Source organism: Triplophysa dalaica, chromosome 8 (assembly GCF_015846415.1).
Source record: "Triplophysa dalaica isolate WHDGS20190420 chromosome 8, ASM1584641v1, whole genome shotgun sequence".
NCBI classification, from domain to species: domain Eukaryota; kingdom Metazoa; phylum Chordata; class Actinopteri; order Cypriniformes; family Nemacheilidae; genus Triplophysa; species Triplophysa dalaica.
The window spans coordinates 5,439,808-5,455,992 of NC_079549.1; the positions used below are offsets into that span (position 1 = coordinate 5,439,808).

The 16,185-nt window shown below is 39.6% G+C and overlaps 2 protein-coding genes across 6 annotated transcripts in view; one reads left to right on the forward strand and one right to left on the reverse strand.

Moving 5' to 3' along the window:
- The first annotated feature begins 275 nt into the window (after positions 1 to 275).
- Positions 276 to 4,494, forward strand: LOC130427207 (hatching enzyme 1.2-like). The gene is made up of 9 exons (XM_056754444.1): positions 276 to 1,590; positions 1,675 to 1,705; positions 1,811 to 1,873; positions 1,976 to 2,128; positions 2,201 to 2,318; positions 2,421 to 2,599; positions 3,001 to 3,082; positions 3,175 to 3,298; positions 4,286 to 4,494. Exons 1-9 carry the CDS (start codon positions 1,522 to 1,524, stop codon positions 4,292 to 4,294), a joined length of 828 nt encoding a protein of 275 aa, XP_056610422.1. The 5' UTR covers positions 276 to 1,521; the 3' UTR covers positions 4,295 to 4,494.
- Positions 4,495 to 9,779: 5,285 nt separating this feature from the next.
- nck2a (NCK adaptor protein 2a) overlaps positions 9,780 to 16,185 on the reverse strand; it is a 56,789-nt gene continuing 50,383 nt past the window's right edge. For all 5 annotated transcript variants that reach the window (XM_056754439.1, XM_056754441.1, XM_056754438.1 and 2 more), the window contains 2 exons: positions 12,866 to 13,656; positions 9,780 to 11,145 (listed from right to left, as the gene is read on the reverse strand). In XM_056754439.1, coding sequence (XP_056610417.1) covers positions 10,951 to 11,145; positions 12,866 to 13,656 — 986 coding nt within the window. In that variant the 3' untranslated portion in view covers positions 9,780 to 10,950. The remainder of the gene's footprint in view (positions 11,146 to 12,865; positions 13,657 to 16,185) is intronic.

A 16,185-nucleotide genomic window follows, 5' to 3' on the forward strand; every position in this document is an offset into this window, starting at 1 on the left:
GACAGGAGAGGGGCACATCAGATTTATCACCTCAATCTCCTCAAAAAGTGGAGTGAGGCGAACACCGTGATGCTGGCGACGATAGTGAGTAGAATAGATGATCTCGGACCAGAAGCGAACACCAAAGTGCAATCCCTCGCTCTGGCTCCAGGGGGAGATCATCTCTCGTCCTCCTAGCTCACGGATGTTGCAAAGTTACAGGCAGAATTTGCAGATGTTTTCTCGCCCCTGCCGGTAAGTTTATTTATTTTTTATTTAGCCTTGTTGTGCAAGCACTGTTGACCTTGTGCATAGGCAGCAGCTTTTGCCAGAGGGGAACTGGAATCCCCTGGTTGGGCCTGGGTTCTCCTGAGGTTTTTTTTCTCGATTGGAGTTTTGGGTTCCTCGCCCCCGTTTGCATACTGTTTTGCACTATTTGCCTGGCCGGGGGGCTGCTTTAGAATTCAGAAGTTTTACATAATTATTATTGCATATGGGAATTTATAGTCTGTTTAATATTTGACCTGTGGTTCTCTCTCATTTATGTCAAATGTGTGCTTTTACTGTGCGTGTGTGTTTGCGTGTGTGCGTCTATGTCAATGTGTGTAAGTATGTATGCATATTGTGTGTGTGGAGCATTTGTATGTCTGTCTTTTGTGTTTTCAAATTTTTCTTGTTTTTACAGGTATATGACCTTAGTTGTTTTTCTTATAGTCAATGTGTCTCATGTACAGCTTCTTTGTAACAATTAAAATTGTAAAAAGCGCTCTGTAAATAAAGTTGAGTTGAATTGTTTGCGTAGGCGTTGCAGCAAGCTTCTTTTTTTGGACTGCATTCGCAAACCAAGATAGAGAAGAATACCAGTGGCTGCCATCTCAGTTCAGCGGATGTGTATTTGCAGTGCGGGAACATAAGATCAGATTCATATCCGTTCAGCTCAAACGCATTCATGTGGCCAAGTGTAAATAGATACGTTGTAACAAATCGGATAGCTATCCGATCAGAGAATACGCATGAAATGACCAGGAGTAAGTAGCCTAAAGTCAGGCGGATATGCGCCAACTGTGTAGCGAGACTCACGCGACGAAAGTTACACATTTGTTGGAATCTCAATGGTGAGCTGGCTGTCAGCGCACTGTCATTTCAGCGCACTGTCATTTGCGCACTTTTTTGGGCTTATATGTGTTACCTGGGAATCGACCCACAAACTTTTGCGCTTTTTGCTTTTCCATGCATATTTTTTGTTGTTTATTTGAATGATACTCGTATTCCAATTATTTTTGCAAAATAATTGAATATAAAAAGATGAAACATTTAGTGTTCAATCTATATTGCTCTATCAACATCACTTTTTATCACATTACAGTAGTTTTTCAAGTCTGTCAGTGTCTTACATTTTTTCCACATATGAGAAAACTTTAATTTTGTATGATTTGTCAATTCATGAAGGCTGGTTTACAAAAAGGGAAGTTAAACGCCTCAAAAGACTATATAACACACAGTTATATTTAGCCCAACACATTGTTTTGGGAAGCTCTCATCATGTACCTGCTAGTAATGTACATCTCTCTTCTGCTGAGCATCGTTCCAGCTCAGAGTCGTTCTGTTGCGGTAAGAGCAGACACATGACAAACACCAGAAATGAAAAGCTTCAATAATTTAAATAATCTACATGTGTTTAAAATCCTTAAACAGAATTACTTCAGCAGGATCTCTGAAGAGACTGGTAAGATAAACAAATGACATTATCTGTTAGTACATTAACTGGTGATGATTTTTATTTAAATGAGTACTTTTCTGTGTGTTTTATTTATAATTTACAAATTGTCAGATGCCAGCACTGAACAAGATGATGATCCAATGTCAAGAATAATGGAGGATAACAAACATTCTGGTAAATCTATAAATAAATAAATAAATGCAAAAAGTAATTTGATTATAAAAATAATTTCACAGAATCAACAAGTCGATTGAATAACAGCCTTATATTACACAGAACAAGGACCGGAGGATCCTGTGATCATGTTTGGAGACATTGCTGTAGCAACAGGGTTACAGAATGCAGATCCATGCACAGCTAAGGGGTGCAAATGGGATAGAAGCAGAGACGGAAAAGTCTATGTGCCCTACGTCATCTCCAACCAGTACTGTAAATGACAACTCTTACTAGACTTATCTAATACTAGTAGATGTTTCACTTAAAATTCTGCTTCTCCCACAGCTCCGAAAGAAAAAGAGGTGATTAAAACAGGCCTGAAATCTTTCAAGAATTCAACCTGCATTCGATTCGTTCCTCACAATGCACAAAGGCACTTCATCGACATAAAGTCTGTTAGTGGGTAAATACATAGATGACGTTTTATCTTTCTCTTTATTCTGTGCATAAATCTGTGTATAGATTCACTCTTAAGTAAGACCTGATTCCTTTGTGTGGTCTACAGCTGCTATTCATATTTGGGACGTCAAGGTGGAGGCCAGGTAGTGTCTCTGGAACGCCCTGGGTGTATTAGTCACAAAACTGTTCAGCATGAGCTGCTTCATGCTCTCGGGTTCCATCACGAGCAGAACCGCAGTGACCGTGACAAACATGTTAAAATTATTTCTAAAAACATAAAACCTGGTAAAATTTTTTTAGATTTCAAGATATTGCTTTATATTTAGTAAGTCTTAACTCAGCGGGTTTACAGTCTGCTAAACTTTTAGAAGATTATGAGTTTTTAAAAGGTCTGTAAAATATATAAGGTTTACATTTTAATTTTTGAAAACGTATCTTTTAACGAACGTTATCACATGACCTGTAGTCGGTTACATATCACAGTATTTACCAGAGTCACTTTATAATACTTTCTTACACACTGTGAAGGGGAGTTCACACTATGGCTGAATATATTATGACAAAATGTTCATTTTGGAATCTCTTTAAACAGTGCTATTGTTATCATTGGCTGTTGTGAACACAAATACAGTTATGCTTCTAGTTTTTGTTATATTTATCATCCAAACATTAATGCCCTTTAACAGGAAAGGAGCGCAATTTTAAAAAAGTTCCCACCAACAATCTGGCAACTCCCTATGACTACAACTCTGTGATGCACTATCGAAGGCAAGTTTTGCTTAAGATCAGACCAAAAATTCTTTAAACACACAAATACTAAAACCCAGTAAGCAATCGTGTGTTGTTATTGTGTGTTTCAGATATGCTTTCTCTGTGAACCATAAGCCAACCATCATTCCCATTCCAAACTCCAATGCTGTAATTGGTAAAGCTAGGAAAATGAGCCGCAATGACATCCTAAGGGTTAAGAGGCTCTACTGCGCGGTATGTTAAGGCTTTATATTCCATGAGATATACAGAATTTGTTAACCTGCTGAAAACACAATCTTTCCAAGCTGATTTTCTAGCTAGCATTTATGCTCACAAGCTAGACAAAACCTGGTCAGAACCCACAGACCAGGGGTATTGAATTAAAGTTCCAAGAGGTCCAGTTTTATATTTTCTTCCAAACGGGAGTCCAGACAACACGTTTTTGAAAATAACAACTGATAAATATTTAATCAATTTAGCCCATATGGATATATATATATATATATTTATATATATACAAACTGAGGGAAATAATTATTTGATCCCCTGCTGATTTCGTAAGTTTGCCTGCTTACAATGAAATGAAGGGTATATAATAAATATTATTAGGGTAGGTTTATTTTAACTGAATAGAGGGGAAAAATGTAACGTAAAGGTTATAAATGTATTTGCAGTCAGTGAAATAAGTTTTTGATCCCCTACCAACGTGTGTTGTTAAAACGTTTCTGCTGATTTTCATGCTGCGTGTCTTTGGCGGGAGAGAAGCAGCGCGCCCAGGGCTGAAAGGGTAAACTGTAAAGCGTGTTTGGTGCTAGATAAAGATATTAGATGATATAGCCGCAAAAGATCAATTACAGAAATGGACGGAACGAAGCAAAGGTCCGGATCCGGCCCACGGTCCGCCTATTGAGGATGGCTGCTTTTGACCAAGACAGTGTTGCAGTCAAGCAGCTTGTTGGATACAACAGCATTTACATTTATGCATTTGGCAGACGCTTTTAACCAAAGCAACTTACATTGCATTATACTATACATTTATACTTAGCTGTATGCAATCCCCTGGTTTCGAACCCACAACCAATGCTCTTACACATGAGCTACAGGAAAGCTGCAGGACTGCAACATTTCATGCTAGTTTTTTTTAGCAGGGATTTTAAATATACGTTTCATTATTTCTAACTCTCCCATAATCTCCCATGTCCACTGCTCTTTATTTTACAGTGTGAGTGATGCTGGTCTACACGAAGAGGATGTCTGGAGACCTGATTTGAAAACCTGTTTCCTTTGTATACTGTAATACAATGTCAAAATTATGTTGCATCCTCTATTTTATAAAAAGTCTAGTGCTCGGTTTTTTTATATAGCGCTGGAGCACATCCTACTTATAACCAAATGTCTGTGTGCAATGATTAAAAAACAATGCAAGTTTATATTTCTGTCTCCACGTATACATTTTTGTACCAGATTGTATTCCCGGGCTACTGAAATATTAATATTTGTTAATTAAACAATCTATCTTCAAAGTCAGATACTAACATCACATTCTTAAGCAGATATGCTCTATTGTAGCAACAAAATCACCTGAGCTGAAACACTGTCAAGTGCCCAAAGCTGTAAAATACTTTTTATTCAAAAGATTAACTACTCTATATTCAAAAAAATATATCTTTAGGAGCAGTCGCGGCCTAAAGGTTAAATACTCAGACTTGTTACCCAAACCTTACCAGTTCGAGCCTCAGTACCAGCAGGGAGGGTAGGTGGGGGTGTGAATGATCAGCGCTCTTCTCCGCCTTCAATACCATGGCTGAGGTGAGACCCTTGAGCATCTGCTCCCCGGGGGCAGCAGCAATATCTGCTCAATTCTCTGGGTGTATGTTCACGGTACGGTGTGTGTTTTACTCAATGCTGTGTGTGGGCACTTGGTTGGGTTAAATGCAAAGCACAAATTCCGAGTATGGAACACCGAACTTGGCATCGAACATCGAACTTCAATATAGAAAAAAATATCTGAAAGTCCAACAATCCTGTTACTCTTTGTCATTGTAGTTGTGTTGTGGACTATTCTATTCTCCTAAATTTAGAATGAATTTATTTATTACTAACAGCTTGCAGCAGCGTAAATGCCTTTTTTGGCGTAAAAAAACTGCCATTGGAATTTACTTAAGACATGCAGTTTAAATTAGCGCCTGAAAAGGTGTGGACATGGATGTTTATGCGACTGACCTTATTGCGTATCTATTTGTAAGAGTCTCCTCTTCAGACGCAAACTTTAGGGGAAGTGTGTATTTAAATGAATTACACAATGCCATTAAAAATGTCATTGTACTAGTATCTGCTGCTTTTTGCTTAACGACCAAAAAAAGCACGCCATAAACCCTGCGCTAGTGATGCATGGATGTGCTCTAAGTAGGGATGCACTGAATGTTCGGCAACCGTAATATATCCTAAAATATATATATATAGGCCGCATAAGTGAAATGGCCAAATAAATTTAACCGCAATTTAAGCCCAACGTTGTTTAATATCTACATCAAAGAACTGGCAACAATCCTAGAGCGATCAGAAGCCAAGGTCTCACTCTACCTCACTCACAAATAAAATGTCAGCTCTATGTAGATGATCTAGTTCTGTTGTCTCCCACTAAACACGGCTTACAACAGAACCTGGACTTGCTAGAACAATACTGTCAGACCTGGACCCGTACAGTTACAAGGTTTACCAAACCAAGATTATACCAAGACGACAAAAAGACTGGCTAAGGATTGTGTGACGCAAGAACAAAAGTACAATGCAAATAAATACTCTCAGACAGTCTTAGTCTGCTATTTTCAACCCCTCTTTAAAGGACCGAAGCACACGGTTGTTTATTTTTATGCAAACTTTGTGGAAAGTCTGACTCAATCAATCTGACACACTATTGAGGAGAAGAAAGGGGGAGACAATGTGAGATGAAAAGAAATGAAGCTACAGACAAATATGTTAAAGAAATGTTCCCAACACCCTGCAAATGCATCTGATGTTTTAAGTGTCACATGCAACAACCTAAAAGTCATACAAACACACTCAAACAAAACACAATTTCTGCCAACAACACATTCTTGAACTTAGTTCACAATTTCATATCAAATTTTTCGTGCACTTTCCTGCGTTTCCGCTCCCATTCGTACTTCTAAAGGCCCACAGGCAGATACACTAGATACAATGCCAGTCATGATTATATAAGATTGTATTGACACGACAGATCTCAGGTGTGGCAGAGAAAACCATATGGCGTCAGCACAGACATTCACATCCTCATTGTGTTTATACTGTCTGTATGTGTCAGACAACATGTCCAAAGAAAAATTTCACCCTGTACACACATTCACAAAATTGTGGATAAAGTGATATAATAATTCATAATTTAGAATTATTTAAACGATTTGCAATTTGAAAAGCGTAATCAATTTTTAAATAGTTATAATTGATATATTCACTAAATTCTGCCTACAGTATACAGTGATTCTTTTTTATGTTATTTTAATTACTGTTGTTAATCTTCTGTTGGATGCTGTTGTGAATTGTCCACTATGTAAATTTGCGGATGTGTTAAAGACCTAAAAGAAATCGCACCAGGCCACAATGTCTATCATTGAAATTACACATTAAACACCTATTTATAAAATTCTCGAGGCTTGTTGGGGCTGCTGCCATTTTTTTACAAATTTCAGAGTTTCCAACTTGGAAAAAAAGTTCAGATTTTAATTGAACTTATTTCAAACGCGTATTTGCAGTCATTTCAACATATTGTTAATGCACTATTAGTGTACATGTGTAACAATTTTGAGCAATTTATATATTATAATAAAATTGCATCATGAGAATCAGTGGTAATATCATCACATTACAGGTGGGTCAATGTTAACTGACCTCTAGACAGTGTTGGGTAAGTTACTCTGAAAAAGTAATTAATTACTAGTTACTCATTACATATTCAATAGTGTAATTAGATTACTGTCAAAATACTCTGTCCATAAAGTATTTAGTTACTCATTACTAATTACTTTCTATATCCTACATCAATCATGATTAGTTAAGTGATTCAAGGATGGAAATGAAACGGCCTATTTAATTCATTCAAATAACTAATATTATTAACTGACCAAAGTATTACAAATGTGAGAATTATACATTAAAGCACAGATAGTGTAATTTGATGTCAATTACACTATTGCATACGCATATATTTCACAAAGTATTTAGTTTAATTACATCAAAAGTAACTGTAATTAAATTACAGAAAACATATGAGTAATCACTTACTTTACTTTTTCAAGGGAAAAGTAATTAAATTACAGTAACTAATTACTTAGTAACTAGTTACACCCAACACTGCCTCTAGATAAGCAACAAGTAAGGCTTAGCCTGACAGATAGACTGCCACGGACCAGGCTAGTTTCCCAGCATAAGTTTCCGTAGTAACTGAGTTCGAACTATTATAAGTGTGCATTATGAAACCGAATTGACCGACAATAAATCTGATTTACCAATATAAGCCTGGCTTACTTTGAAATCTTGTTTTATGGAACAGCGCTAAGGTCACCAGATCGTCAGAGGGAATTATAGCTTCAATTAACAGATCTGGAAATGATTCACATCAATTATTTTTACAATGACAGCCAAGCAATACCCTGCACTCTTTCAGACAACTTATTTTTCTGTCGGGGCGTGTCGGGGCGGTGGACTGGCCCCCGCCTGTGCTGGCATATCAAGTGCTTAGAGTTGTTGGCTGTGCTACTTGCAGTCTTGCACTAAAGAGGCTACAACCTCTTAAGCGGGACAAGCACGTGCTGGTCTGGTCGGACAGCACGGCTGCCGTAGCGTACATTAACCACCAGGGTGGTATTTGCTCACGGTAGCTAACACGACGCCACCTCATGTGAAGTCACCAGGTGATCCGCTCCCTGAGACCCACATATTTCCCAGCAAACCTGAATCAGACATCCGACGAATTAGGTCTCGTCAGTCGATGCCTCGGGGAGAGTGGCGACTCCACCCCCGCGCAGTCCAGCTCATTTGGGTGCAGTTCGGGCAGGCTCAGGTAGACCTGTTTGCCTCCCTGGACACCACCCACTGCCCGCAATGGTACTCTCTGTCCGAGACACGACCAGGCCAGTCACCATCGCTTTCCTAGAGATTGTGATACGGCACAGCACTGTGGCATTTTTAATAGGAACCCCATCTGTCGGTTTGACACAATGTCGAGAGACCAACAGAAAGGGAACGTCTTGGTTACGGATGTAACCTCAGTTCACTGATGGAGGGAACGAGACATTTACATTACATTTACATTTAGTCATTTAGCAGACGCTTTTATCCAAAGCGACTTACAAGTGGGGTAGGTAATGGAAGCAATTGGGACAGCGTAAGTACAACAAAAGCATAAGTGCAATCAAAAGAAGACTGGTCTCATATAGCCTAACACAGTTTTTTTTTTTTTTTTTAGAGTAAGATCAGTAAGATGTTGGCGGAAGAGATGTGTTTTCAGGTGTTTCTTAAAGATGGCTACAGAATCTGCAGATCTTGTAGCAGCGGGCAGATCATTCCACATGGGTGGAACAGATCCGGAGAAGGTGCGCAAGAGAGATTTTTTACCTTTATGGGATGGCACCACAAGACGCCGTTCGTTTGCAGAGCGTAGGGATCTGGTGGGTACATATGTCTGCATTAGGGAGTGAAGATAAGGTGGTGCCGAACCAGTGGTGGTCTTGTAGGCCAGGAGCAGAGTCTTGAATTTGATGCGAGCGACTATAGGGAGCCAATGTAGCTTAATGAGTAGAGGAGTGACATGTGCCATGTAGTAGAGGAGTAGAGGAGTGACATGTCATTAAAGATAACTCTTGCCACAGCATTCTGGATCATCTGTAGAGGTTTGGTTGTGCAAGCTGAAAGTCCACCCAGTAGTGCATTGCAGTAGTCCAGTCTGGACAGGACCAGAGCCTGTACTAGGACTTGCGTAGCATGCTCTGATAGGAAGGGTCTTATTTTCCTGATATTGTAGAGGATGAATCTACAGGACCGGGCGGTGCTGGCAACTTGATCCGTGAAGTTGAGCTGATCATCGATCACTACTCCAAGGTTTCTTGCCTTTCTGGACGGTGTGATGGTTGATGAGCTCAGTTGAATGGAAAGGTTGTGATAAGTCTTTGTATCAGCCGGGATTACAAGCAGTTCTGTTTTTGAGACATTGTGTCCTTCTTGCCACAAACGCGTGCCATCTGCTGTAGCAGTCGTGAGAGGCTCTCAGGCTCATCAGAACTAAAAGGTAAATGCAACACGCGGACTCCCTTTTATACCCGGATACCTGGGATGCAAATTTCATTCGGCAATTTTATTGGCCTTTTCTAAGCTAGTCGAAGTTGATGCGTTCTCAAGGGGGGGAACCCATCTGTCAGTTCGACACAACATCTCGTTCCCTCCATCAGGGAACTGAGATTACGTCCGTATCCAAGACCTTTTTGCAAGCTACTGTATGGTGGCATGTATTTTTTCCTTGTACATTGATAATGCACATTGTAAATAAATGTAGATTCCATTCATTCCACACAGTTACATAATAGTCCTGAAGGCTATTACTATGTACCCAAAACAGGAAAATTGGGAGTTCTTGACCCGTTTCATTAAGTGAGGGGGTAAAATTAAATGTAAAAGAAAAGCGAAACAAGACAGCTGAAGGTGCGTTTAAGTTATTCTGCAAAACTTTTATTGAACAAAAGTATTTGAATTCTCACCACACTGTCCTCAATACAGTACCATAATGTTGGATCTAAACGATTCATATCTGCACCATATCTTTATATATATATATATATGTACATACAGTGGAAAGAAGAATTAAATAACATTGCTCAATATTATTCAGACAATAGTTTAAAATAAACTGAAAACCCCTTGACCAACACTCTTATTGGCAAACAGTCTGAGAGTAATATGACAAAAATAAAGACATAAAATCATAGTTTTTTGTTTTTGTTTTATTCCTCTGAATTAGTGTTCACAATCAACTATGTGTGTTACTGCGAGCAGAGAACAGGTGTGTTGGTGAGGCGTGTGATAAGACATCAAGGCTGGCTGAACTGGAAGCGGGTGGCACATTTGGTTGAACGGACACACATTCAAACTCTGCCCTGGGCTACAGAAACCATTCAGTCTCAAACGCTACTCTCTTTTTATCTCTGTCTCCTTTCCTTCTGCCGTAACGGAGTCATTTATCTCCAGTAGAATGCACCCTGATCCTGAAGAAACCCTGAATGATCCATGAAAAATACCTGGAATGCTGTATGCTTTCACAATGTGACAGTATTAAGAACGTTTCGATAGAAGTCCAGATCGCTGCCTCCACAATCCTGGATGGAGTTTTTAGGTGCAAAATAAAGCTGGAATTTGGGAGAGCACAGACCGAATTCAGTTTAATAGAATCAAATCTCTTCTTTATGTAAGATCAACAAGTTTGAGCATCTTCTAAAAGTGGCCATGTGATGCTGACCTACTGTTTTGGCTCTTTTTATGTGCAAAGATGTAAACTGTAAATCAGTGTAAAGTAAGCGTTGGATCAACACTGTTTTATCAGCAATGGGAGAAAAAAACAGCTTGACATAAGTGGCCGTGACTAAACAGGACATGTATATCAAAAAAGGACATTTAGGTTTAAAAGAATGACAAGATGCTTTATATCCAGACTGGAGGCAATATAGAAAAGTCCTGGAAGCTGCTTGGCAAAGTAACTCCGATCTTTTCTTCTCAATCAAGGCTTCAGTGAAGTCCAATGAAGAGACAGTGTGTTTGAGAGAGAGGAGGACAGTTGATGAAGGATTGGGTGTGGAGGGGAGAGGTAAAGTTTGTTAAGTTCAGGCGAGAGCCTTGACCAGGTAGAGTTTGTCTCCCTGCTCGCTGGTGAAGATAGGCGCTTTCTTGTAGTGTTCGACCAGCTCTTCCATGCTGCTGAAACGCCGCTGACCGATGCAGTACGTGCCGTCCTGCTGCTGCACCTTGAAATGCTTGTTTTTCCCTGCGGCCTTCAGAGAAATTGAGAAATCACTGGGCTGGAAAAAATAAATAAAGATGCGAATAAATACACTGGTGAAACACAGAAGTGTGCTGTTGCATTTTTATGTGGAAACAGCAGATGGCAGCACTTGCTTGTATTATAGAAAGTCTCACTACTTACACAGACAAGTCAGTATGTGACAAAGTTTGGATGATGACAAAAAGCGTTTACCTATTTTATATAGTTATACATGAAAATGTACTTTAAATCTCATCTCTAATCCTTTTAGGGGCAGGCAAAGCTCCAATATGTAACTATTTTTAGTTAATGAAAAATTGCACAAAACCTTGCCTCACCCATGATTTGGAATGGTACGCTTATAATAAAGGATATTATAGTTTACTAAAACAAACTATTAAAGATATCTCTTTATTGAAATAAAAATATTATTCTAAATATTATTTAAAAAAAACTAAACGGAAATTAAATATGATACCTCAGCAATAAACTGAAATTCGCTTAAGGTGAGTCACTAAAATAATAAACTGAAGGAAAATATAAAATAATGATGGTTTCAGCGACACCAACAAAAATGTTATGTGGCCAAAACTTAACTTCACAAGAATCAATAACTGTTCAGTACTTACTAAAATGAATAGAATAAAAAATGAAAGCTATTTTAAATAAAAGCTAATTCAAATATAAAAATTACATCATCATCATTATTAAAGCTCCAGTATGTAATAATTTTGTAATAAAATTTCAGAAAATAACTTGCACAGTGTGATATATTTCCTCCAGTTGTGTACTTACAATATTTCAAAAGTCTCTAAAGATTTTTTATTTCAGAGAAATTCCGATTTTAAATAACTGGCCGTCCCGGAAAAGAAATGTCGCCTCTCAGTGACGCAATGTCCGCTCTATACTTTGTTCCGGTGTAGACCAGAATATCACATGGTCAAATGCGGAAGTGGTTGTTATGGATCACGATTACTCTTTGGCGAGTATTGAAGTGCCAGTAAAACGGAAGCGTCCATATTTGGATACACGCAGACTGTGTGACAAACGGAGGAATAAAACCAGGATAAATATCGGCCAGGCGTTTTCGAGATGGAGAGAGCTGCGCGACAATCTTGGACTTGACAGAGACTCTGCTCTCGCGAGTGTATTGATAGACAGGTAATACAAAAACAAATAAATTACCTCATCCGTGATCATGATTCGTTTATCCAATTTAGATACATTGCTATGGCGAAAACGCATTTAAAACGACATCTCCCATCGTCACCTGCTTCATAGCGTCATCAAGCTTCGCCTTTGTTATTGTTGGAAATGCGCCCTCTTGTGGTCAAATACCAAGGTTACATACTGCAGCTTTAATATTATTATATAACTCTTTCCCTGTCAGACTTTTTTTTTTATAGTTGGCAGCCAACTTTATTTTCCAATTTTCCTTCAGAAAATGTGTAACAGCACCACCTGCTGTTCAACAGTGTAAACCTCAGAAAATTCCTTGTTTGCCAGGAAAGCGTTTTCAAATAAACCCGGAATAGTTAATATGACAGTTGAGTTGTCAGTTTGACTTCAACTCACATAAACAAGAGTTCTGCAGTTCTATGTTAATGTTTCAAAAAGAGACGTCAATATAAAAGCAAAAAATACAAATTGTAGCTTTAAAACATTTGTACATTTAAATTTTAGATTTTCAACTCATGCCATGTTGTGAAAAAACTATTTTCTATTGTAACCTCTAAATGTTTCTCTGTTTAACTTACCGATGACTCGCTATCCCGTATCAGAAAGTCACCCTGCATTCCTCTCTCATTAAGGGCACACTCTGCTTGATGTCGTGTTACGCTACCATAGTACCAATCCTTTCCTGCAAATTTGCCAGTACACGAAGGCCCCGTGTGGCGGATGTGAGGAGAGCCGTGACTAGTCCCCAGACCCATCACTGCAGGCCCATCACTGAGCACCACCACATAGTTCTTGGGAACCAGTCCGACAATCCCGCGACTGTTTTTACACCTCCACCACTCTGGGTCGTTCTCTGGCTTCTCCAAAACCTCCATTGTCTCACCCTTCTCAAAGTTCAGCTCCTCCTCTGTAACAGAACTGAAGGGGTAAAGAGTCTGGACCACATGGAGACCGGAGCTCCCTGAGCCCCCCGGCCGACCATTAAGCATGGCCACCTCTTGCCCCAGCTTTAATGAGTGAAATCCATCCAAAGGCCCTCCGAAGACTCCGTCGTGGTCTGTGTATCCCACCTCTTCCTGAACGTAGTTGGATGGGAACCATCCGACACGTCCAGAGTGGCTCCCCCTCCACCAGCCGTCACTGCACTTCTCCATGACCACCACCCTCTCCCCTTTAACAAGGTGGAGTTCATCGTCCCGCTCCGCTGTATAGGAGAACTTTACCAGGGCGGGAATGTTCAGGTCATAGATCCGCTCGGCTCCGCCTCCTCCACCACCTCCGGCGCTTCCATTGGACGGGTACTCTGCCTCTGTGCTGGGCGTAGGAGAGGGATCACGGGCACTGGTTTTCCTTTTCGTTTTTCCCAGACCTGGAGAAACAGAAGAGGCAGTAGAATAAGAAAAATACTTCAAAACAGAAAGAGTGATTCATTCCAGTCTTGGCAGTTCATTAAACCAATCAGACTAACATTTCCAAACAAACGCTTTTTAAAGTGAATTTAAAGTTCAATTGAACCAAACAGCCTCTTTAGTACAGCAACAGAGTCCCAAAAATAAAATAGCTATTTTTATTAAAAAGACCCACATCTGAAGTCCCTCTAAAAGTGATGCAGACCAACAACCGGTTCTTATTTGAAATTGGATCTTTTTTGTTGAAGAAAGTGACTTTTTTTAGGTTGGAGTTCTATTCATCTGTTTTTGCTGATGCAATGAACAAGCTTATTTGAGCTGATTTGTGAATTTAAAATATAGATAACATGAACGACACTTTATGCTGTGTTCATGCCAACCGTGAAGCATTCGATCACGTTCCACCGCTCTTCATTACTTGCGGTAATACTTCAATATTTCCTTTAAACGCAAGTGGTGCGAAAAGATTCCTTGACAGGGAGTGTGTTCATGTGTTCTGAGTCGGACGTGTCAAACAGTAGGTGTCAATAAACTTTTTGCAAGAATTTCTTGCTCGAGTTGACTTTGCGTCATTTGTGTCATTGGTGCGAGTTCAACTAACTACAGCTGTTTCCTAGACTGCCTGACTCTACGTGTTCGTGGTATAAAAGGACAACTTCACGCCAGCAAGAGAGAGAGAGATGTCATTTTGTGTGACCTTGTGTGAAGTTACACCGACATTTGTGTTTCAAAGATTTACGGTGTTGTGGTGGCATCGTATTATTTAACAAAGAAACCAAAGTGTTCCGGTATTTGTTGGGAATGGGCTCCTTTTCTTTCGATATTTTCTCCTGTTTGACCGCAGAGAGGGAGGAAGGGAAGCGATCTGTCTTTATTTTTTGCCAAAAGGCATAATTTCTTTGAAAGGTAAGCCAGTGTCTTCATAAAAAGAAGTGTTTTTTTTTTTTTATCGTTTCCTGGTGCTTTCCAGATACGCAAACACTTATGACACTTATGATAAACCTTTGTTTAGTGAAACTAAAAATCTGTTGTCAAGTTGTGATTTTTGAGACAAAGTTGTTTTAAATTTTATCACAGTTATTGTACGTCCTCAGCGACTTAAAACTGGGCACGTAACACTTGCTATGTAATTTACATGCTTAAATCGCTTAATTCATGTTTGTTGTGAACACAGCATTACACCTAGCATTAACACGCATCTTAGTGTAAGCAGGGCCTAAGATTTCTTACAGAAAAAGAGCTCTGTCTCCACCCATGTTCTTTTCCTGTCTACTACTAATAAAACAGACAGAGGTGGAACGGGAGGGCGAGAAGGGTACAAAGAAAGAACTCATTCTGACCTGAGCTGACAGGAGCAAGCGAAGGCAATTTGGCAAGCGATGACCCGAAGAGAAATGAAGACATGGTGATGCAAAAGAACATTTCATGTCTGTCACAATTCTCTTGGAAAGCCATCAAATGAACAGCAATGCTCTGACACACGTACGCATCCATGCACACGCACTTACACGCAAACAGCCCTAGCACGCCAGCCTAAGCTTGGGTATGTCTGAAAAAGTGGTCTCTCCTGGCTCTCTGGCTACTGAAGTACAGTTGACAGGTACTTTAGTGATGTCTGTCATACTCATACCATCCTGCATATTAACCTATAACACAACGCTAAAGTTTTTCTGATGTAAGTATTAACCATCAAGGCAAACAAGGAACAAAAAAAGTGAAAGGAATAATTAACAACTATTGGCGAATGCAGATTTAGATATTTGTACAAGAATAATTAACATTTGCTTTTCCTGTTCAAAGTCAAAACTTTTCCTCACGATGGAGCCGTAAGCATGTTGGCTGATAGTGACGTGAATTTCGGAAGTTCAGGCTGACAGGGAATAAAGACACGAACACAACAAAGAACTTCTGGGAAAACCACAAATAGAAGCACATAGCGGCGCCAATGCCAAATACTTTAGAGGAACGCCTGAGAAGGCTTATAAAAAATAGACTGAAAAGAGAAAAATCTATGAAAAAAATGTGTGAGGTGACACAATATAAAACCTCTAAAGGCCCAGAGAGGGAGGAAGCTGTTGACATGAGCAGAGAAGATTTGAAGAGCGGCTCTGGGCCACCTCAAATGACAAAAACATGGCACACCGAACAACTACAAGCATTACAATGACAAACACACCCTCGCGGCTCAGCCGCATGTATTAATACGCAGTCAAATTCACAAGCTCTTCTTCTACCTCCATCATTTTCAGAAGAGCTGACACATGAACTCTCCATTACCTCGTATTTCCGATAGTGTTCCACCTTCTATGGTTATTAACCTCTGAACCCACTGTTTACCTGCGCCATCCGTCCAGCATCAAGTTGACCTTTTAGGATGCAGTATCATCCAACCATCACAGCTGTAATAATGGTGCTTCCCCTCACATAACGCTGTCCACTAAAGCCCATTTCACAACATTAGCTGAATATCCCTTCATTCAATTAACTGC

Excerpts from the sequence above, each read along its gene's own strand:
- LOC130427207 (XM_056754444.1), top strand. The coding sequence starts at position 1,522 with ATGTACCTGCTAGTAATGTACATCTCTCTTCTGCTGAGCATCGTTCCA. Across the intron at positions 2,129-2,200 it reads CGTCATCTCCAACCAGTACT|CTCCGAAAGAAAAAGAGGTG; the intron begins GTAAATGACAAC and ends CTTCTCCCACAG. Across the intron at positions 3,083-3,174 it reads TCTGTGATGCACTATCGAAG|ATATGCTTTCTCTGTGAACC; the intron begins GCAAGTTTTGCT and ends TGTGTGTTTCAG.